This window comes from Ursus arctos, unplaced genomic scaffold (genome assembly GCF_023065955.2).
Source record: "Ursus arctos isolate Adak ecotype North America unplaced genomic scaffold, UrsArc2.0 scaffold_7, whole genome shotgun sequence".
NCBI lineage: Eukaryota > Metazoa > Chordata > Mammalia > Carnivora > Ursidae > Ursus > Ursus arctos.
In genome coordinates, this window is record NW_026623089.1 from 79,423,180 (window position 1) to 79,444,421 (window position 21,242).

A 21,242-nucleotide genomic window follows, 5' to 3' on the forward strand; every position below is an offset into this window, starting at 1 on the left:
TCATAGTGAAAATATATAAAGAACTTATACAACTCAATACCAAAAAACCACACAATCCAATTAAAAAATGGGCAGAAGACCTGAATGGGCATTTTCCCAAAGAAGACATACAGATGGCTAACAGCACATGAAAAGATGCTCAACATCACTAATCAGGGAAATGCAAATCAAAACTGCAATGGGATACCACCTTATACCAGTTAGAAGGGCTAAAACCAGAATGACAAGAAATAACAAGTGTTGGCGAGGATGTAGAAAAAAAGCAACGCTCGTGCAGCGCTGGTGGGAATGTAAATTAGTACAGTCACTGTGGAAAACAGTATGGAGTTTCCTCAAAAAATTAAAAGTAGAAACAGTATGTGATCCAATAATTCCACTATTGGGTATTTGCCCAAAGAAAATAAAAACACTAATTCAAAAAGATACATGCCCCCCCTATGTTTATTATAGCATTATTTACAGTAGCCAAGATATCTAAGCAGCCCAAGTGTCCATCATTAGATGAATGGATAAGGAAGGTGTGTACACACACACACACACACACACACACACACAGAGGAATATTACATAGCCACAAAAAAGGATGAGATCATGCCACTTGAGGCAACATTGATGGACCTCGAAACTATTATGCTAAGTGAAATAATCAGACCCAGACGAACACCATATGATTTCACTCATAAGTGGAAACTTTAAAAAATGAATGAACAAACGAAAAGCAGAATCAGAACTATAAATACAGAGAACAAACTGATGGTTGCCAGAGAGAAGGGAGGTGGGAGGTTGGGCCAAATGGTGGGAGGGGGAGGCAGACAGAGTCTCTAGCGATGGAATGAGTACGTCACAGGGATAAAAAGCAGAGCATGAGGAATGCAGTCCGTGATACTGGAGTGGCCATGCAATGGGACACATGGCAGCCACACTTGCGGTGAGCACAGCATAATGTATGCATTTGTCAAATCACTGAGTCGTACATCTGGAACTAATGTAATATCGTGTGTCAACTACACTAAAAAAAACGTTTTGGGGGCCCCTGGGGGACTCAGTAGGCTGAGCGGTCAACTCTTGACTTCGGCTCAGGTCATGATCTCAGGGTCGTGAGATCGAGCCTTGTGTTGGGTTCCACACTGGGCGCGGAGCCTGCTTGGGATTCTCTCTCTCCTTCTCTCTGTGACCCTCTCACCCAGCGTTCAATCTCTCTCTCTCTCTCTAGAAAAAAAAAAGGTTTTAATTTTGAGAAAAAAGTCGATTGAGTATGTCATGTTTACAAAATGCCATCAAAGTAACACCTTGATTAGCATGTGATTTAATACTAGGGATTCAATCCTAGGGATGGTCAAGGTGACACACAGCACCGTTACATTTATATTTTGTGTTTCCTCATTCTAGGTTCTTCATTAAATTTTTCTTTTCATTTTCAAATAGAAAAACAGGTTATTTAAAAAATATTTTTCTTGTGTCTTGTACCTGTATGATTTTATTGTATTTAATGGTTTTCTTGTTTTCAAACAAGATAAATAAAATGAAATGTTCATTTGCAAAAAAAGAAAAGCCGTTTCCTGGGACTTGCCCTAGATTTACGGTCAGATTCCTGGGAGTGCTTTCACATTCTCTCCAACGGTAAGTTTCAGAGTCCTGTTTTTAAACAACATGCTTTGACTGAGTCATCACAGATTTCCACCCTAAGTTTTCTTTTCCTCCTCTTGAACGGAATCAGTTTCACTTTCCATTTCCCTTCCCCTTTACTGAGGCAATCGCTTAGAAACAGGATAAAACATCAGCTGATGTGCCCCCCCCCCCCACTGCCCTCACACCCCTTATATAGCTCCTTCAGTGCTAACTTGAGGCAGACTCAGAAAATTTCGGAAGAACGAATCAGCTTGGAGCACTGCTCTTCAGAATGGAAGAGGAGCAGTTTGCAGACATGAGGTCAGTGACATAGGAATGCGTCAGTACCCTTGATCTTGGATGAGGACTGTGAACTGAGCCTGGGTGCAGGCAGGGTCCCGTGTGGTCTGGCTGCTCACGGATGAAGCGTGCCTTTCTCAGTGTGGGCACTTTCTGTTTCTGTGTTTTTTTCCGGTGGACACACTCAGGCTCCCGGAGCTTCTAGAACTGCTCCCCTCGCTGGGAGCCTGGAAGACAGAAAGGCTTGGCAGGAGTGTTTGACCCAGTCAAGCACAGTTTGCAGATTCAAAGTGAGACCTCGGGGAAGTTACTCGTTAGGGGTTTTTGGTGGTTGTTTTCTTTGAAAGGACTAAGAGGTTTTCTTCTTGCCATTTTACAAGGAAGCATTTCTTTTCAGCAGATATTATTAAAGATGGAATTGGTAGAGCAAACTCCACTCCTGCTGAGAGGACTTTTGCCCTGAAACGTTTGATCGGTCCAAGGTGGCAAGTGGAAGAACCAATTCTTACAGATGGGCATTTCCCCAGAAATCTTATACAAAAACAAAACAAGAAGCTTAGGGTTTGTTTTTATTTCTGTGATGAGAGCCGGGGAGCAGGAAGCCGTCTCCCTTCAAAACGTAGTGACCTAATCTCTTTTTTATTACTGATGTCATCTCTAGGGATGGGAAGCAGGTCAGTGGTTGCCCGGATGGTGGGGGCGGGTGGCGCTGGCCAGGAGGGCACACTGGGGAATCTTTGGGGATGAGGTCAAATCTATTAGGAGATAGTGGTGGTGGTTGCTTGGGTATATATATCGGTCAAAATTCATCAAACTGAACACCTAAAGTTTTATTGTCTGTAAAGTATAATCTCAGCGAACTTGGTTCTTTAAAATGCTTGTAGACATGCTGAAGTTCTTTCATCAGATAGAGCTGAGAGAAGAAGAAGCTGCTCCCATCAAACACCCATGGGGAGGGAGGATCCCAGTGACCACTCAGGGAGTGAGGAAAGAAAGCCCCCCTCCCTCTCCCCACAAATGCTCTGCAGGCTGGTATTTGGGGATGCGCTAGGTAAGAGGAAGTCACCGCCAAGTGATTCGGGTTATGCTTTTTTTTTATTTTAATGTTTTTTTATTATATTATGTTAGTCACCATACAGTACAAACCAGGTTTCTAATGTAAAGTTCGATGATTCATTAGTTGCGCATAACACCCAGTGCACCATGTAATACGTACCCTCCTTACTACCCATCACCAGTCTGTCCCATTCCCCCACCCCCCTCCCCTCTGAAGCCCTCAGTTTGTTTCTCAGAGTCCAAAGTCTCTCATGCTTCATTCCCCCTTCTGATTATCCCCCTTTCTTTATCCCTTTCTTCCCCTACCGATCTTCCTAGTTCTTATGTTCCATAGATGAGAGAAATCATGATAATTGTCCTTCTCTGCTTGACTTATTTCACTTAGTATTACCTCCCCCAGTGCCGTCCATGTTGCAGCAAATGTTGAGAAATTGTTCTTTTTGATAGCTGAGTAATATTCCATTGTATATATGGACCACATCTTCATAATCCAGTCATCTGTTGAAGGGCATCTGGGTTCCTTCCACGATATAGCTATTGTGGACAATGCTGCTATGAACATTGGGGTGCATATGGCAATTCTCTTCACTATGTCTGTATCGTTGGAGTAGATACCCAGTAGTGCAATGGCTGGATCATAGAGTAGCTCAATTTTTAACTTTTTAAGGGACCTCCACACTGTTTTCCAGAGTGGCTGTAACAATTTGCATTCCCACCAACAATGTAAGAGGGATCCCACGCCGGCGGGTCTCTGTCCTTTGTGTTTCTAACACCGCCAGCTGCCAGCTGCCGCCCCCCCCCCCCCCAAGAGCTCCCGGTCTCAGTCTGATTCCAGTGAGCACACCGGAGCTCCATTTCAGTCTGGTGACGCGCACTCCCAGCTCCCGGTTTCAGTCCGCTCTCTCCCGGATGCTGGTCCCCGAGTCCGCCCGCTCCCCCGTGCAGGTGGCTACCGCTTCCCGGCGCCCGAACGCGGCGGCTCCCTCCCCCTTCCATTTATCTTCTGATATCTGTGCGCGGTTTCACGGCTCCCCGCTTCGTACCTCAATACTCAGCGCTGGAGATGTTCATTTGTAGAGATCCAGATGTATCTTCCTGCATCTCAGGCTGATTCCGTGGGTGTTCAGGCTGGTCTGGTACCTATGCAACTCAACTCATGGGACCGGCTAAAAGAGGGGTCCCCTACTCCTCTGCCATCTTAACTCCCTCTCCGGGTTATGCTTTTCTAAATACGTGTCTCCATAAGTGGGGCTGACCAGAAAATGTGGCCCAGCACCTCGTTAGCCAGTTTGCCCAAGAGGCTTTACAGCGGCCTGTGCTTGGGTGTGTCCAGAGCCCCTGACCTGAGCACATGTGGGGCCCGGGGGCCCTCTGGGCTCTGGCGGACTGACACCCACATCAAGCTGCCCTGTTCCCAGAGACTGTAGGGACAGAGGCAGGTGGCGCTGCTCCCTGCCAACAGGGCTTAAAATTGCCAAAGGGGAAAAGCACCTCGGGGACACCCCTAGCACCTGCCAGCTGGCTGATGGGTGCCCTCCTCTGCCCCACGAAAAATTCACTTAGAACTATGACACTACTAATGCCAGCGATCGTGGCTGTAACAGTTTCTATGTGCTCAGCAGTCCCGGTAGTGTTACTCTGCTAAGTCCTTTCCACGTTCAGATCATCTTCCCAATAGCCTGGGGAAGGAGGAACTGTGATTTTTTATTAGCCTCATTTTCGAGATGAGCAAAATGAGGCTCAGAGAGCGAAGTACTTGCCCCAGAGAGCAGGTGTCAGAGCAGCGTCATTAGCGCTGAGCATCATGTAACTGGGCATAAAGGCCAAAGGGCGGGTGTCTTCAGGCTATTAATTATGCTCCCGGTAGAGAGCAGGGGCAGGGACTAAAAGGACTAGGCCGTCAGGGTCCCTACTGGAGCGTGAGGAGAGCTGCGAGGGAAACTCCATCCTTAGAGTGCACAGAGCCACACCTTAGGTGAGGGGAAAAGTGGTTCTCGCCAGGGCCTACCTCCTAGAATTCGGCTGGAAGGAAAAAGGAAATTCATTCAAGGTCATTTCGAATGTAAGGAAATGAGGCTTAGTGGCACGATTTTAAGAAATAACCCAGAGCGGTGAAAGGGAGACAGAAATCAGGGTGTCTTGCGGTCATTTTCCTCTATTCTAGATTGTTGGACTCACCAGTAGACTCACTGCATTATCTCTGACCAGTGCATGGAATCTGCCTTTCACAGTCCCTGTGGAAGAGTGCTTCTCAAGGTGTGGTACAGGGAGGGGCTCCTGCAGGTACAGAATTCCCAGGGGGCTTGTACGAATGCAGATTCCTGAGCCCACGCCCACCCCCAGATTTCAACAGACGCTTTGGGACTAGGGCCTGTATCTACAATGCCTTTTTCCAAACCCCCACCAGTTTGTGTGGAGCCCTGTTCCCTTCAGAGGGTGACCTCAGCTCTGACACATTCGTTTCAGCCTCTCCTTGGAGGGGATCTAGATAGCGCGACCTCAGGCTCACTGTGCCTTCCCGTTTGATCAAAGTACAGACCTCAGGACTAGCTTCCCCGGGGAGCGGGGCGGGGTGGGGGGGGGGGCTCTTCAGCATTTGCTTCCGTCCTTGAGCAGAAGATAAAATCAGCCTGGACCCCAGCTTTTCAGAATTGAGAGAAACAGCCATCATGAGGGAAATCTGCCCGACTTTTCGGATAGAAAGTTGAGAATTTCCCACAACTCTTGTTCTCGCATGCTACTTCCCAAGCGATGCCGACTCCGTGCTTGCTTAGAGATTAAATACACTTTTATCTCATTCGGTCATAAATCTATCTTAACAGCTCACGCATTTTTATTTCTGTGACCAGTTCTGATTTACAGACATTGAGGGAAGTGCTCCCCGGGGAGCTGGACCTGGTGGGTGGGAAGGGGCCGGAGTTGTTGAGAGAGCCCAGAGGGAGAGCATGCTTGGATCCCGGATCCTTTTGGTGAAATCCCGTCGAAAGGGCTGGGGCCCTCCAGAAGAGTCGGGAGGTCCTGGCTCCTGTTTTGTTTCTTATGTGAAAAGACTGAGTCAGTGAGTTTTGTTGTGGTGGTTGTGGTTATTTCAAAAGTGTGTTTACTTGTCTGCCCAGGTGCTGATGACTAAGGCAGCACTGCACAACTCCAGGTCATAACGGGGTTGCCCTTCCCCGGAAATGTGCTCTTTCAGAACTGAGAAATATGTTGAAAGGGAGGAAGGAATGCCAGTCCCGGAATGTGCCACTTTGGCTTGTGGGTTATTCTGAGCCAAATGCAGTCGAGACCCAGCAGCTCCAGAAGAACCTTCACCTCTCCCTTAACTGCCTGACAGAATTTCGATATGGGGCCTGCCCCCAAACGGAGCTGTGACCAGAGATAGCTTTTTATCTGAAAGACTCACATGCACAGCAGGGCACAGGCTGATTACCTATGTCTCACTCCTCTTCCTGGGAACTTCTCCCCGCCGGTTTGAGACCCCAGACCCCATCCAGTCCTCAGTGGGCGCATGAGCCTCAGCGGCCGGACGGCCTGTGGGTCTCACACTTTCATGGGGCTCCTGCACCCACGAAATGGGAGATTTTCTTCCCTGCTCATCTGTCTTATGTCAACTTAATTACCAGACTAGCCAAAGAACCTAGAGCAGTAGAAAAAAACTCTTCTGAGCTGACGGCGTCTACCTGAGGCATCATCTTACTGGCCCAACATCATCCACAGGCTTCTCCTGTGGACGATGAACATGGACAAAGTGAACTGTAGCAGATGGTGGGTGCCCTACCCAAGCAGGGCGCTCTGTTAGAATGCACACCGGCAGGCCCTGCGTTCTGAAATCCAGGTTGAGTAGATCAGAAACGAGGCCCAGAGAAAAAATACGTATTTCGAGAGGTACAGGTACTTCACCTAACACGAAATGCTCCCCACACTGTGCGTACGCAAGTGTGAGTGCAGGACACCCAGAGCGGGTGGGGGGTGGTGGCCTGGGACGGACGCAGATACAAAGCAAGGCCATTGAAGGGGTGTTTGAGGATGAGAGACTGGTGATTGGAAATCTCTGCCAAAAAGGGAAATCTTCCTGGAGCCTTACCGCTCCTACTCGCAGTGTGAGCCGAGCCTGACAGCTTCCCACCCCTGCCGAATCCAGATCTGCGTTTGCACAAGGCCCTCGGGTGATTTGGTCCCTGTGCACATCAGAGTGGGGGCAGCACTGCTCTGGAGAGTTCCTTGGCTCACTTTCTGAAGTGATGGGCTCCCTCAGTGGTGCCCTTTCTGACCAACTAAGTGGGCACATGGTCAGCGGGAGCATAACCAGAGCACCCCAAGCGACAAGGGGCCTCAGAAATTCCCTGGAAATTCCTGCTCTTATCATTATAAGGTAAGGGCCTCTTTCTGAACATTTCAAGATTCTACTCTAGTGATGGCCTTGACTAAGCCTTGGAAGTAGAAGTGGCATCTACGCTGGGGCCCGTGGGGCCCGCCAACAGACTGTCACCATCCAGGAAGGTGGGGGAGAGAAGCAACAAGGAGCCTCAGTGGGTCAGATCTGGGTATTTCCTGAGGATTAGCACTGCCAGTTTACCTGCTTTGCTCAGCAAAACCTCCTGGCTGCAGCTGGAGGCCGTGAGAAGTCTCTTCCTGGGCCAGAGGGACTCCCGCCACGCAAGGGTTTCTAGTAGAGACAGAATCTCCAGGTAGGAAGGGCATTCTACTCCCCAAGTTTCACCTGAACTTAGACATTCTCTTTATCAAGTTTCTGCAGCAGTCATCCTAACCCGATTGCTTTTTCCCCTTTAAATATCTGAATTTATTTATTGCTCAATAATTTCATAAATTTCACACATATACATATAAAGACTATTTGGAGCAACTTTCAAAAACACGTAGGAGCTAAATTAGTAAGTGAGGAAGCCTTGGCAAATGGGTATTGGATTTTTGGTTGTTTGTTTTTGTTTTTGATGTAAAGTTCGATGATTCACTAGTTGCGTGTAACACCCAGTGCACCATGCAATACATGCCCTCCTTACTACCCATCACCAGCCTATCCCATTCCCCCACCTCCCTCCCCTCTGAAGCCCTCAGTTTGTTTCTCAGAGTCCATAGTCTCTCATGCTTCATTCCCTCTTCTGATTACCCCCCTCTTCTCTATCCCTTTCTTCCCCTACCGATCTTCCTAGTTCTTATGTTCCATAGATGAGAGAAATCATATGATAGTTGTCTTTCTCTGCTTGACTTATTTCACTTAGCATTATCTCCTCCAGTGCCATCCATGTTGCAGCAAATGTTGAGAAATTGTTCTTTTTGATAGCTGAGTAATATTCCATTGTATATATGGACCACATCTTCTTTTTTTTTTTTTTAAGATTTTATTTATTTATTTGACAGAGATAGAGACAGCCAGTGAGAGAGGGAACACAAGCAGGGAGAGTGGGAGAGGAAGAAGCAGGCTCATGGCAGAGGAGCCTGACGTGGGGCTCGATCCCATAACGCCGGGATCATGCCCTGAGCCAAAGGCAGACGCTTAACTGCTGTGCCACCCAGGTGCCCCTGGACCACATCTTCTTAATCCAGTCATCTGTTGAAGGGCATCTCGGTACCTTCCACAATTTAGCTATTGTGGACAATGCTGCTATGAACATTGGGGTGCATATGGCCCTTCTCTTCACTACGTCTGTATCTTTGGGGTAAATACCCAGTAGTGCAATGGCTGGGTCATAGGGTAGCTCAATTTTTAACTTTTTAAGGGACCTCCACACTGTTTTCCAGAGTGGTTGTACCAACTTGCATTCCCACTAACAATGTAGGAGGGACCCCCTTTCTCCACATCCTCTCCAGCAATTGTTGCTTCTTGCCTTGTCAATTTTTGCCATTCTAACTGGTGTAAGGTGGTATCTCAGTGTGGTTTTGATTTGAATTTCCCTGATGGCTAATGATTTTGAACATCTTTTCATGTGTCTGTTAGCCATTTGTACGTCATCATTGGAAAAGTGTCTGTTCATATCTTCTGTCCATTTTATGATTTGTTTGTTTCTCATATATTGAGTTTGAGAAGTTCTTTGTAGATCTTGGATACCAGTCCTTTATCTGTAGTATCATTTGCAAATATATTCTCCCATTCCATGGGCTGCCTCTTAGTTTTTTTGACTGTTTCCTTGGCTGTGCAGAAGCTTTTTATCTTGATGAAGTCCCACAAGTTCATTTTATCTTTTGTTCCTCTTGCCTTTGGAGATGTGTCATGAAAAAGGTTGCTGTGGCCGATTCGTAGAGGTTGCTGCCTATGTTCTCCTCTAGAATTTTGATGGATTCCTGTCTCATATCGAGGTCTTTCATCCATTTGGAGTTTATCTTTGTGTATGGTGTGAGAGAGTGGTCAAGTTTCATTCTTTTGCATGTAGCTGTCCAATTTTCCCAGCACCATTTATTGAATAGACTGTCTTTTTTCCACTGGATGTTTTTTTCTGCTTTATCAAAGATTAGTTGCCCAAAGAGCCGAGGGTCCATTTCTGGGTTCTCTATTCTGTTCCATTGGTCTATGTGTCTGTTTTTGTGCCAGTACCATGCTGTCTTTGTGATCACAGCTTTGTAGTACAGCTCGAAATCCGGCATTGTGATGCCCCCAGCTTTGTTTTTCCTTTTCAACAATTCCTTGGCAATTCGGAGCCTTTTCTGGTTCCACACAAATTTAAGGACTATTTGTTCCAGTTCTTTGAAAAATGCCATTGTTATTTTGATCAGGATAGCATTGAAAGTGTAGATTGCTCTGGGTAGCATGGACATTTTAACTATGTTAATTCTTCTGATCCACGAGCATGGAATATTTTTCCATCTTTTTGTGTCTTCTTCAATGTCTTTCAAGAGTGATTTAAAGTTTCTAGAATATAGATCCTTTATGTCTCTGGTTCAGTTAATTCCAAGATAACGTATGATTTTTGGTGCTATTGATCCTCTCAATTGATGCAGAAAAAGCATTTGATAAAATACAGCATCCTTTCCTGATTAAAACCCTTCAGAGTGTAGGGATAGAGGTACATTCCTCAATCTCATAAAAACCATCTATGAAAAGCCTACGGCAAATATCATTCTCAATGGGGAAAAGCTGGAAGCCTTTCCCTTAAGATCAGGAACACGACAAGAATGCCCACTCTCACCATTTTTATTCAACATAGTACTAGAAGTCCTTGCAACAGCAATCAGACAACAAAAAGGAATAAAAGGTATCCAAATCGGCAAAGAAGAAGTCAAACTGTCTCTCTTTGCAGATGACATGATACTCTATATGTAAAACCCAAATGAATCTACTCTGAAACTACTAGAAGTTATAGAGCAATTCAGTAATGTGGTGGGATACAAAATCAATGCTCAGAAATCAGTTGCATTTCTATACACGAACAATGAGACTGAAGAAAGAGAAATTAGGGAATCCATCCCATTTACAATGGGTATTGGTTTTTAAAAAGGCAGTAACTCGGGGTGCCTGGGTGGCTCAGTTGGTTGACCTCGTGACTCTGGGTTTTGGCTCAGGGCATAATCTCAGGGTTGTGGGATCAAGTCCCACATCAGGCTCCACGCTCATCGGGGAGTCTGCTTGAGATTCTTTCTCTCCCTCTGCCCCTCCCCACACACCTTCTCTCTTTCTCTAAAATAAATAAATAAATCTGAGAAGAAAGAAAGAAAGAAAGAAAGGAAGGAAGGAAGGAAGGAAGGAAGGAAGGAAGGAAGAAAGAAAGAAAGAAAGAAAGAAAGAAAGAAAGAAAGAGAAAGAAAAGGAAAGGAAAGAAGGAAAGGAAAGGAAAGAAGGAAAGGAAAGGAAAGAAGGAAAGGAAAGGAAAGGAAAGGAAAGGAAAGGAAAGGAAAGGAAAGGAAAGGAAAGGAGGAAGGAAGGGAGGGAGGGAGGGAGGAAGAAGAAAGAAAGAAGAAAGAAAGAAAGAAAGAAAGAAAGAAAGAAAGAAAGAAAGAAAGAAAGAAAGAAAGAAAGGCAAGGTGCCTGATATGGCTTCAGTCCTCTTTAATTTTAAGATTTGCTCTGTGGCCTAAAATACTATCTGGCTTAGAGGATGTTCCATGTGCACCTCCAAGGATGGTGTATTTTGCTGCCATTGGACGGAATGTTCTCCAAACGTCTAAATTCTTCTGATCTGAAGTGTTCCGATGTTTCCTCATTCATGTTCTGTCTGGATGATCTATGCACTGCTGAAAGGGGTACAGAAGTCCCTTGCTCTTACTGTGTAGCTGCCTATCCCCCTGCAGGGCTATTAATATTTGCTTTATGTATTTAGGTGCTCCTGGGTTGGGCGCATAAGCATTTATAAAGGTCCTATCCTATTCTTGGACTGACTGCTCTGTCGTTACGTAATGACTGTCTTCCCCTCTGACTTGAAAGCTACTTCATCCGATGTAAGTAGAGCCAGCGCTGCTTCCTTTGGTTTGCACAGAGCTACCCATGCATGGCCTCCCTTTCAGTGTGTGTGTCCCGAAAGCTGGAGGCAGCGTGTGTTCTCTACATCCATTCAGCCCTTCTCTGTCTTTCAACTGGAGAATTTGGTTCATTTACATGGAATAGTTATAAACTTTCTATGGCTTTGTCCATTGTTTTCTGCCTGTTTTATAATCCCTTTGCTTCCTTCCCATTCCTTTGCTCTCTTCCTCTGTGATTTCACGCTTCTCTGTCGTAGTGGTATGCTTGTATTCTTTTCTCTTTACCTTTTTGTGTATTTAATATAGGTTTTTTCTTTGTGGTTACCATGAGGCTTAAGTAAAACATCTTATATCGATAACAGATTATTTTAGGTATATAATTTAAGTTTGAAAGCACACCTTTTTACTCCTCCACTTACATAGTTGGCTATCTTCCTGAATAAACTGCCCTTTGTTACCATAAATGTCTTAGCATGGCCAACTCTAGCATTGGTGAAGAGGTGGTATGGATGGAATATTCTGAAGTGTTCCATGCTCTTACAGGTTCTGGAGCGGAGAGCAAGCTTTTCTGCTTGCCGTACACTTCATCAGCCACTGACATCTCCTGGAGCTTCTATATGACAGGGTGGGAATATATTTCATCTTGGAGAGAGAATCTTTACCAATAAGTGCTTAAAAATGTAGTCTGTTGGGGTCCTGGTTGGCTCAGTCGGTGAAGCATCTGCCTTTGGCTCAGGTCACGATCTCAGGGTCCTGGGACCGATTCCCGTGTCAGGCTCCCTGCTCAGCGGGGAGTCTGCTTCTCCCTCTACCTCTGCCTTTCCATCTGCTTGTGCTCTCTCTCTCTCAAATGAATAAATAAAATCTTTTTTAAAAAACGTAGTGTGGTAAGATCCCTCTGGTTTGCTGATATGTCAACCGGCATCACCACCATAAGAAAAAAAAAAAGAAAGATAGTGTGATCAAACTGGCAAGGTGGTTCCTGGTTTTGCTGCAGCAAAAACGTCTAAAGTCACCTGCCCTTCTCTAGGCTCACTGAGAAGTTGGGTGAATACCCTCCATTAATCCTTAGAGTGTCCACCCATTACTTCCAGGCACCTATGTCTACAGATACATTCTACTGATCTGAAACTCGTGCCTGCCTTCCTCTCTCCAAATGCCCTCATTGGGCAATCAGCACAGTTAACTAATGTGGAAACACAGAAATGCCTTTATTGTCCCTTGATTGCTTAACGGTTACAAACATATTTGTTCAGTGATCATTTTTGTCACTTGTCCTTAATATTTATTTTCTAATAATTGCTACCCTGAGTTATGATCTGTAGTCCCTCAAACAGGGCAGCTAGACTCACCAGATGAAGCCAAATTGGAAAACCCTAGAATGGAGACAAAAGATTGGCATTGTGGTGCTCTAGCCAGGGACCAAGAGAATGGAAAAGACTGCCATGAATAGAGGCCCACCCATAAAAGGTATCTAGATAGACAGCAAACCCTCCCTTGCCTTGCCTTGGGTCGATTCCCTCGCTTCTGTGTCTCTCGCTATGGAGCATCTCAGATGCGATCACACTGGGGCAGCAACGGCTTAGCTAGATGTTGCTGGAGAGACAAAGAAGCTAGAGCAGAGCACGGGCAGCAGCGTGTGTGGGCCATGCTGGTCCACGGGAAACTCCAAATAAAGTCAGATAAAGTCAGTGGCTCCTCAGGGAGCAAAATGTATTTTGAGTAGTTAAAGGACTTCCCTTTATTCTGATTTTATGTTTCTTCCTTCTTCAGTAACGATAAAAATGCTTCTTTCTTTTTCTCTTTAATACGGTATTGGTAAGCATAGGTGGTTGGTATCTTTGGGGATACATTTTCTCCCATGAGATGGCAACCCTATTTGGCACATAACTTTTTTCTGATATTGTGCTAGTCCATGAAATTAGTATACTTCAAAACTAACCAAGTGACACAAAGGAGTAGCCCTGTGAAGGGTCGTCAGATGGCTGAATCAACCTTGCCCAGAATGTGAGGACTGAGCCCTGACTTCTAATGGAGCAGGACAAGAGGTCCCAGTTCCTCTCCTCCCATGCACCCCACCCCACATTGCCTTGCATGTCTGCCCATGCGGTGGAAGGCACGTGCTCCGTGGATTCTTGCACAGACCACAGCTATAGGAGGTGAAGCTGGGAAGCAAGAGGGAGGGTACCTCCTCTTCTGTCTAGAAAAACTCAGGGTGTGGATTAGTCAGGGCTCTCCAGAGAGGCAGAACTAGTAGGAGATACATGTATAGACATATAAGCTGCTGGGTGAAGTCAGGCCCCACCACCAAGGCTGCAGAGAGGTAGCAAGCATCTGCTAAAGGTAGTTGTTCCAGGTTCTTCGCCATGTTTGCTGGCCAAGAAGTAGACGATTCTGAGCACCATAATAGAGGAAATTCAGTCAGCCAACTCGAGAGCTCAGGCTTCACTAAGGGCTTTTTCTTCAGCTTCCACTTGAGGGTTAAGACAGGATGGGCTCCAGGATGGAGAACTCTTGACTGTCCTGTCATCAGCTCGGCCTTGCACTGGAGCCATCAGCCTCGCTCACATCAAGAGTAGGCAGGTACAAATAGTGGACTCACCACGTTTGACCTCAGCTGGGTTTTCTGTGACCTTGTGTATTTGTCAACAGCAAAACCAAACTGGATCTTCAGCCCTAGTCCCATTTCTTGCAAGGGACATATTTTATATAATTGGACATATTTTTTGGTGTTCCTCACTGAGAATTTTAACCCTCTTTTTTATTCTTTCTACAATAATTTCTAAACATACTTATTTTTACCTACTTTTTTCTTTACTTTCCTGTAAAATAAAGATTAAAACAAAGATTCTCACCTACTCCAGGTTTAAAATATATATATGTGTGTGTGTATGTGTATATATATATATATATATGCGTGTGTGTGTGTGTGTATGTGTATATACATATATATATATATATATATATATATATATATATATATATATATATACACATACACACACACAAAGTGAAAAAGAGAGATGTACTATCAGGAACTGGTTGACAGGATGACAGAAGCTGAGGGTCATAATCACGGTCCACTGTCCACAAGCTACAAACCCAGCAGAGAGCCAAGCGTGTAATTCTAGTCAGAGTCCAAAGGCCCGAGAACTGGAGGGATAACGCCACAAGCTCCAGTCCCAGTGTGACTGCGCACCAGGAAGGCTGACGGTAGAAGCTCCAGTCTAAGGAGAGAGAAGACAATGTCCAGCTCACACAGACAGACAGACAGACAGACTGCACACGCCCTCTGCCTCTGGTTCTACTCAGGCGCTCAGCAGACGCGGTGAGGCCCATCCACACGGGGAGGGCAGTCTGCTCTCACTCCGTCCCCCGAGTCAGCTGCTCATCTCTCCTGGGGACACCGTCACACCCCCCGAGCTCATGTGTCACCAACCACCGGGAACCCCACGGCCTGGCAAGCTGACACACGAACAACGTGTCGCCGCGGCCCAGGGTGCAACGCCCGGCAACACAGTGACCCTGTTTATTTTCTCCACAGTGAGGTCAACAAGGATTCTCTGGAGAAAGCCCTTTCACAGCTGAAATGCCATTTCACGTGGAACTTACTGAAACCAGATGGCGTCTCGGGTGATCTAGAAGACAGAGTGTGTCACCAGATTGCATTCTTAGACACAGACTCCAGAGCGATGGCGTACAACCTCTTGGCCTACATACAACACGTGAACGGCCGCGGCGAGGCGGCGCTGGAGCACCTGCGGCGGGCGGAGGCGCTGATCCAGCGGGAGCACGCCGAGCAGGCGGGAACCCGCAGTCTGGTCACCTGGGGTAACTACGCCTGGGTCTACTATCACCTGGGCAGACTCGCAGACGCTCAGAGGTATGTCCACAAGGTGAGACGCGTCTGCGAGAAGTTTTCAAACCCATACAGTATCGAGTGTCCCGAGCTTGACTGCGAAGAAGGGTGGACACGGCTGAAGTGTGGAGCAAAGCACAATGAAAGGGCCAAGGTGTGTTTTGAGAAAGCTCTAGAAGAGAAGCCCAATCACCCAGAATTCTCTTCCGGACTGGCCATTGCCACGTACTGTCTGGATAATAAACCACAGAAGCCATTCTCCATGGACGCTCTGAAGCAGGCCCTTGAGCTGAATCCCGACAATCAGTACATCAAAGTGCTCTTGGCCCTGAAATTGCAGAGGATGAATGAAGAGGATGATGGGGAGCGGCTGGTTCTAGAGGCCCTGGGGAACACGCCTTGCCAAACAGATGTCCTTCGCAATGCAGCCACGTTTTACCAAAAAAAAGGTGATCTAGACAAAGCTATTGAACTGTTTCTAAGGGCATCGAAGTCCATTCCAAACAATGGTTACCTCTACCACCAGATTGCGTGCTGCTACAGGGCAAAAGTCAAACAAATTCAGAATGCAGGGGAATCTGAAGCTAGTAGGAATGGAGAGAAGATTGGAGAGCTAAAGCAGTGTGCTATTGACTACGTGATTAAAGCTATTGACAAGGGCGTAGATCCGCTGTATGCCTATTCTGATGAGCTCCTGGAAACAGAAGACTATTATCAGATAGCTTGCAGTAAGGAGCTCCCCGGCACCCAGAGGCAACAACCCCACCAGCACTATGGCGACTTTCCTGGGTGTCATGGGAAGTCTGAAGACACTGCTACCCAACGTGATTTGGAGGGTTTGCCCACAAGCACCAAATCAACAGAGGCAGGAAAGACGAAATACCCACCACAGAACAGAGCTGGAAATCAGCTTCCACAAAATGCACCGAATTCTTGGTATCTCCAAGGATTAGTCCACAAGCTGAACGGAGAGCTGCAGCAGGCAGCTGAATGTTTCGAGAAGGAGTTGGGCTACCTCTTACGGAACAGCCCCACAGGCATAGGCAGCCTTTTCCTGCCGCCGTCTGAGCTTGAAGAAGGCAGTGAGGCAGCAGGCCGGGGCCCGCACAACCCCACTCCCAGAGCTCCCGGAGCCCTGAGCTGAAAGGCAGGGAGGGATAGGAGCACAGTCAGGGAACCTGGGATGCCCCGGGACTGCTTTAGGACACTTTGTGGAACTGCTTCCTCGTATCTGTCTCTCCTTTCCATCTCAGCCGCATACACCCCTCTAGTCAGTGGGCCTTCCAATGACATGACCCGTGGATGCAGGGCTTGGGGCCTGCATGATGCTAAGTCTTAGTTGCGCTCCGTGCTTCAGATGTCCCCCAACTCTGCCCTTCTTACCGAGGCTCATAGCTGGCCGCTGCCTGCCAACAGCTCTCCCGGCCCCTGCCCCATTGCTCTCTAGCCTTCTGGACCCCTTGAAAGACTAGCCCCCTTTGGACTAACCCTGGAATGTTGCTTATGTCTTCCTCTCGGCTTCAGCCATGTGTTTATATACATTCTTGATTGCGAGACAGCAATAAATGTGTGTTCTGGATAGCGATGCTACGATAAATTTGAAAATGTCAACTCAGGATTAAAGTAATTGTGTGGTTTGCATGTGTGACTAAGAGTGATAACCATTCCCCAGGTGTCTCTTCGGGACTCTGTCTAGGGACAGTGGGTAAATGATAGAGCCATGCCGTACTATTCTCCACATGCCCCGTTAGCTCCAAGGAGGAGCCAGCCTGCCCTTGACTCCTGTTCCAGGCCAGGGGCCTTGGCTGAGCCCAGGGCCCGGTCAGCAGCTGCTGCTCCTGAGCAGAAATACCTGGGCAGTGGCCTCCCTGACTGTGTGTAAGAGGCACCAGGACGAGGCTGGTCGGAGGCAAAGATCTTCACCCTCCTAAGCGAATGCAAATATTCAAGTAGTCACCTCCCAGCTGGGGAAACCCACAGTGTCGTCCACCATGCAGCAACCATCCACCTCTCCTCACCCCACTTACAAGGCTTGCATGCGTATGGTTTCCTAGTGGTATCATCTGATTGTGTGTGTGCAGGGGAAGATTGTTACATGCCAGTTCCCAGGCAAGACAGAGGGCCTGGCATTCCCATCTCCTATATGAGTGGAGAGTCAGAAACTTGACCCTTTCCTCATACAGAAGGAGAACTCCGGGAAGATGCTTCATAAGCTACATTGGCTATACAAGCAGCAATGCCCCCCCAGCCCTGAACTATCTGCTGGCTCCCGGAAGGCTGGGGGGCGGCTGAGTGCCCAGCAGTGCATTGCTGATGCCTGGCTAGCCTTGGCCTAGAGCAGCACCGTCTCTCGTGTCCGGTTCCAGAGGAGGTGCTGGGCCCGCATAAAGAATATTACCATGGAAACCAACATGGACAGCGTGGAAGAGCGTGGGGTTGGGGGCAAGGTGGGGACTGGCTACGGCTACAGCTGGGGGGCGTATACGTGAGGAACGGGCTATCTAGAAGCAAACACACGTGCTCAGGGACACAGAGGTTTTAAACAGTAGTCGCGATCAGGGAGAGCACAGGTTTTGCCAGCAGGGGTACCTGGTCCCATCCCCAGGGATTGCACACAGCTGACTCCCAGAAGGATCCTGGACTACACCCAGGCTGTCCCTCCAGGCTCAGAGTCCCGTCCACCCTCCAGATGGTGTTGAGGCTCCCAGAATTGCTATTGACCGGTCCTGACCTACATGGCGTACGCTGTGATTTCTTTTGCTGCTCGGGCAATTTTACTGAAAAGACACCTCTGCACCTACAGTGTACCGTTGTCTGAGGGAACGTCCCCCGCACTTCCTGGTGGGGCCCTGACTTCACACAATGGGGCCTCCGGAGACCCAGAGGGGGTTGCATAAATTGCTGGTTTTCACGGACGTCCACTCCTCCTTACTACCTGGGACCATACCCAACCTTACCCAACTAGTAAGCTGGTGGGGACATAGAGCTCCGAGACTGGCCCCATTTTACCAGCCAGGCGGAAGTGCGGGTTCACCTGGTGGCCACACAGCATGTCCCAGCAGATCCCAGGGCTGTCCACAAAAGAGACGATTGGAGGAGCGGGGGTCCACCTCCCCAGGGGAAACCATGGACTCCTCCCCTCAAGCTTAGCCACTCAGTGCCTGGAATGAACGAGGCTCTCAAAAAATTTTGAGGAATATAGGAACACGTTGTCTCCACTGAGAACTGTGACACTGCCATTATCACCAGCTCAGGGTCACACCTTCCAAGACAACTTCTCCGAATCCTAGGAGAGGGTGCTGGGAAGATAAAATGGTAAGTGTCCCAAGCTACAAAACAGTAACAATAAAACAATAGCAGGCTTATGTCCTGGCCTCCGAACCACGTTCCAGGATCTGTGCTAAGCCCATTGCTAGCATCTAAAAACCAATGTGGAAGGTATGAGGCTCAGAAAGGTTTGCTAGCTTGCCCGAGGCCACACAGCTCGGAAGAGGTATGACTGGCACTCAAGCCCGTAACTGTATGAAACCAAACCACCCTGCTCCCGTGCATTTCTGTGCGCTCTGCCGTGCTATCTCCTGATTCTGTTGGCACAGGCCAAGAGGCTTCAGGCTCTACCGCAGGGGCAGCTCAGAGCCCCAAGTTGTGGATTTCTACTAGAATCTTCTCCTGTCATTTTCTCCACTTACTCCAAACTCCCCTCCCTCACACTGACTCCTGTGTGTGATTCCTGCAGGCACACACCCACAGGACACCCATATACTGATCCAAAGACACTCCTGCTGCTTGGTTTGCGCACCCGGAAAAGGAATATCATACAGGAAATGTATCTATTTTATGCATTCCAGTATAAAGATAGTAGTACAAGATCTCTCTCTGGATGAGGACTGACCAACATGTCCTCACAGACCTACGTCCTCCGATACGTGGCCAAGTTCTACCGAAGAAAAGGCTCTCTGGATAAAGCTCTTCGGCTCTTAGAAATGGCCCTGCGGGCCACCCCCTCCTCCACCTTCCTGCACCACCAGATAGGGCTTTCCTACAGGGCACAAATGATCAAAATAAAGAGAGCTGCCAACTGGCAGCCCAGAGGAAAGGATAGAGAAAATGTCCACAGGTTGGCTCACTTGGCTATAGATGAAATTCAAAAGGCTTTGATGATAAAGCCCACATTTGAGTTGGCTTACGTTGAACTGGCTGACCTGTATGCAGAAATAGGCCAATACACAAAGGCTGAGGACACTTTTCAGAAAGTGTTGAGCATTACCACTATGGCCATTTCCAAGAACTGCACAAGATATCTGCAGATAAAGCAATCACCCATTATTTAAAAGGTCTCAAAATCAAAGTAGCCTCCAGCACCAGGGGAAAGATTCTTACTGCCTTAGAGAAGCTGGCTAAAAGACGTGTTCATCAGAATATCTGTATGGTGGAAAGTTTAAGCATCCTTGGGTTCATCCACAAATTGAAAGGGGAAGTGAGGGAAGCCTTGGTGTGTTATGAGAAGGCTCTCAGGCTGGCTGCTGATTTCAACACCGTGATTTGAACTAGAGGTCACCATTACCTATTTAATATGCTCATAGCTAAGTAGAACAAACATCTTTGCTGATCGCCACTTTCAGAAACATAGAACATGCTGAAATAAAAAACAGTTGATAGAACACAGACTCAGCTGCCCACTGACACTCCTCTTTCTTTCCTCGCTGATCCCCTCCCCTCTTCTTTCCCCCTCCGTCCATGCATCTGTGAAAGGAGCATCCACTCTTCTATAAGACATCCCTGTACTCATTAGCCAAGGCTGATGAAGGCTGTTTGGGGCACCTGCTACCTGCTAGACCAACAAGAGTCCTTTCCCCTCTGGCTTTGCATTGGGAAGAGCACCTTCCACCCTCAGTCTGTCTGGTCTCCTGAACAGAGGAGTCTTACATACCAGTCACATGCCAGCGTAGCTGCGTGCACACACCCGGCATCTGCAGGCACACACCCACAGGACACCCATACACTGATCCAAAGACACTCCTGCTGCTTGGTTTGCGCACTCAAGGCATGAATTCCCGGAGGCGGTGATCCTGAACCGAGGGCACAGGCTACTCATATACACATGCCTCATGCATCTCCCTCCACACTGGCTGATTCTTGAGCTCACACAGGCGCATTCCTGATTATTTATGCACATGTGCATTCTATATTTGGAAAATACCTGACACTACTACCCACTCAGAAGTTAAAGGCATAGGAAACAGAAAACAAAAACAGAAAGGATTTTCTTTTCCATGTGGCCAGGGACGCTGACCTACCAGATCTGAAGGCAAAGCAAATGAGCAAAGATGAGAAAGAAAAAAGGAGAAGGGACTTCAGGGGGTCACTACCGTGTTCCAGCCCTGGGGCCCACTTCCCAGGGCCGTCCTGCTGCCAAGACCTGCTGCTCAGTGAGCCAAGTCTCTAACCTCCTAAGGAACTCAAACTCTTCGCTATACGTTTGTCCAGCTACTGGCAATCACAAAGGATCTATGTGTTCCAAACATGTTGCCGGACATGTACTCACATCTAAGAAAAATTAAAACGTATTGAGGAAAGACAAAGGGAAAGCTGATTTAGGACATGCCAGCTAAATGTGACAAATACATTAACGCAGTTTTTAAGTGTTTGCTGTGCGTGCATGATATAATCTTCTCCTGTTTCTAACTAAAATATTTTCTCCCAAAACATTCAGTAAAATTAACCACTTGATAAGCTAACAATGTCTCTGAGTGCATTTTATGGGTGGAACTTTTTTAAAGGTGTATATTCTATGTTTGGGTGGAAGTCGAAAAACACAGAAGCAACTTCTAGAGCAGTAGAAGGTCAAAGGTAGTAGAAGCCTTGGGAATATAAACACTACCGAGAATTTTTTTAAAATATTGGGTAGGGATTTACTTCTACAGGCCATGGGATTATAAGGCTGGTTTTTCCCTGAGGCCTGGAACTGACCGGTGTTGGGGGTGGTCATTCAGGGAACACAAAACACGTA

The 21,242-nt window shown here is 47.3% G+C and overlaps 2 protein-coding genes and 1 pseudogene across 6 annotated transcripts in view; all 3 read left to right on the forward strand.

Annotated features, from left to right (window-relative positions):
* The first annotated feature begins 1,825 nt into the window (after nucleotides 1-1,825).
* Nucleotides 1,826-20,970, forward strand: LOC113258955 (interferon-induced protein with tetratricopeptide repeats 3-like). 2 transcript variants are annotated; one of them, XM_057308537.1, is made up of 3 exons: nucleotides 1,826-1,929; nucleotides 11,235-11,352; nucleotides 14,918-16,873. In XM_057308537.1, the coding sequence occupies exon 3, from the start codon at nucleotides 15,066-15,068 to the stop codon at nucleotides 16,374-16,376; it is 1,311 nt and encodes a 436-aa protein (XP_057164520.1). In that variant the 5' UTR covers nucleotides 1,826-1,929; nucleotides 11,235-11,352; nucleotides 14,918-15,065; the 3' UTR covers nucleotides 16,377-16,873. The 2 variants fall into 2 exon arrangements, with proteins under 2 accessions (XP_057164520.1, XP_026359855.1); XM_026504070.4 differs by lacking the exon at nucleotides 11,235-11,352 and having other exon boundaries at nucleotides 1,847-1,929; nucleotides 14,918-20,970.
* Nucleotides 1,841-21,242, forward strand: part of LOC113258957 (interferon-induced protein with tetratricopeptide repeats 1-like) — a 39,338-nt gene continuing 19,936 nt past the window's right edge. The window contains exon 1 of one of the 4 annotated variants that reach the window (XM_026504072.4): nucleotides 1,841-1,929. Coding sequence is in view for 1 of the 4 variants with exons in the window: in XM_026504071.4 (XP_026359856.1) it covers nucleotides 1,901-1,929 (29 nt within the window). In the remaining 3 variants the exon portion in view is untranslated. The remainder of the gene's footprint in view (nucleotides 1,930-21,242) is intronic. The other 3 variants (XM_026504071.4, XM_057308538.1, XM_057308539.1) reach the window with 3 other exon arrangements.
* Nucleotides 19,117-20,970, forward strand: LOC125282774 (interferon-induced protein with tetratricopeptide repeats 1B-like; annotated as a pseudogene).

Excerpts from the sequence above, each read along its gene's own strand:
- LOC113258955 (XM_026504070.4), top strand. The coding sequence starts at position 1,901 with ATGGAAGAGGAGCAGTTTGCAGACATGAG. Across the intron at positions 1,930-14,917 it reads GAGCAGTTTGCAGACATGAG|TGAGGTCAACAAGGATTCTC; the intron begins GTCAGTGACATA and ends TTTTCTCCACAG.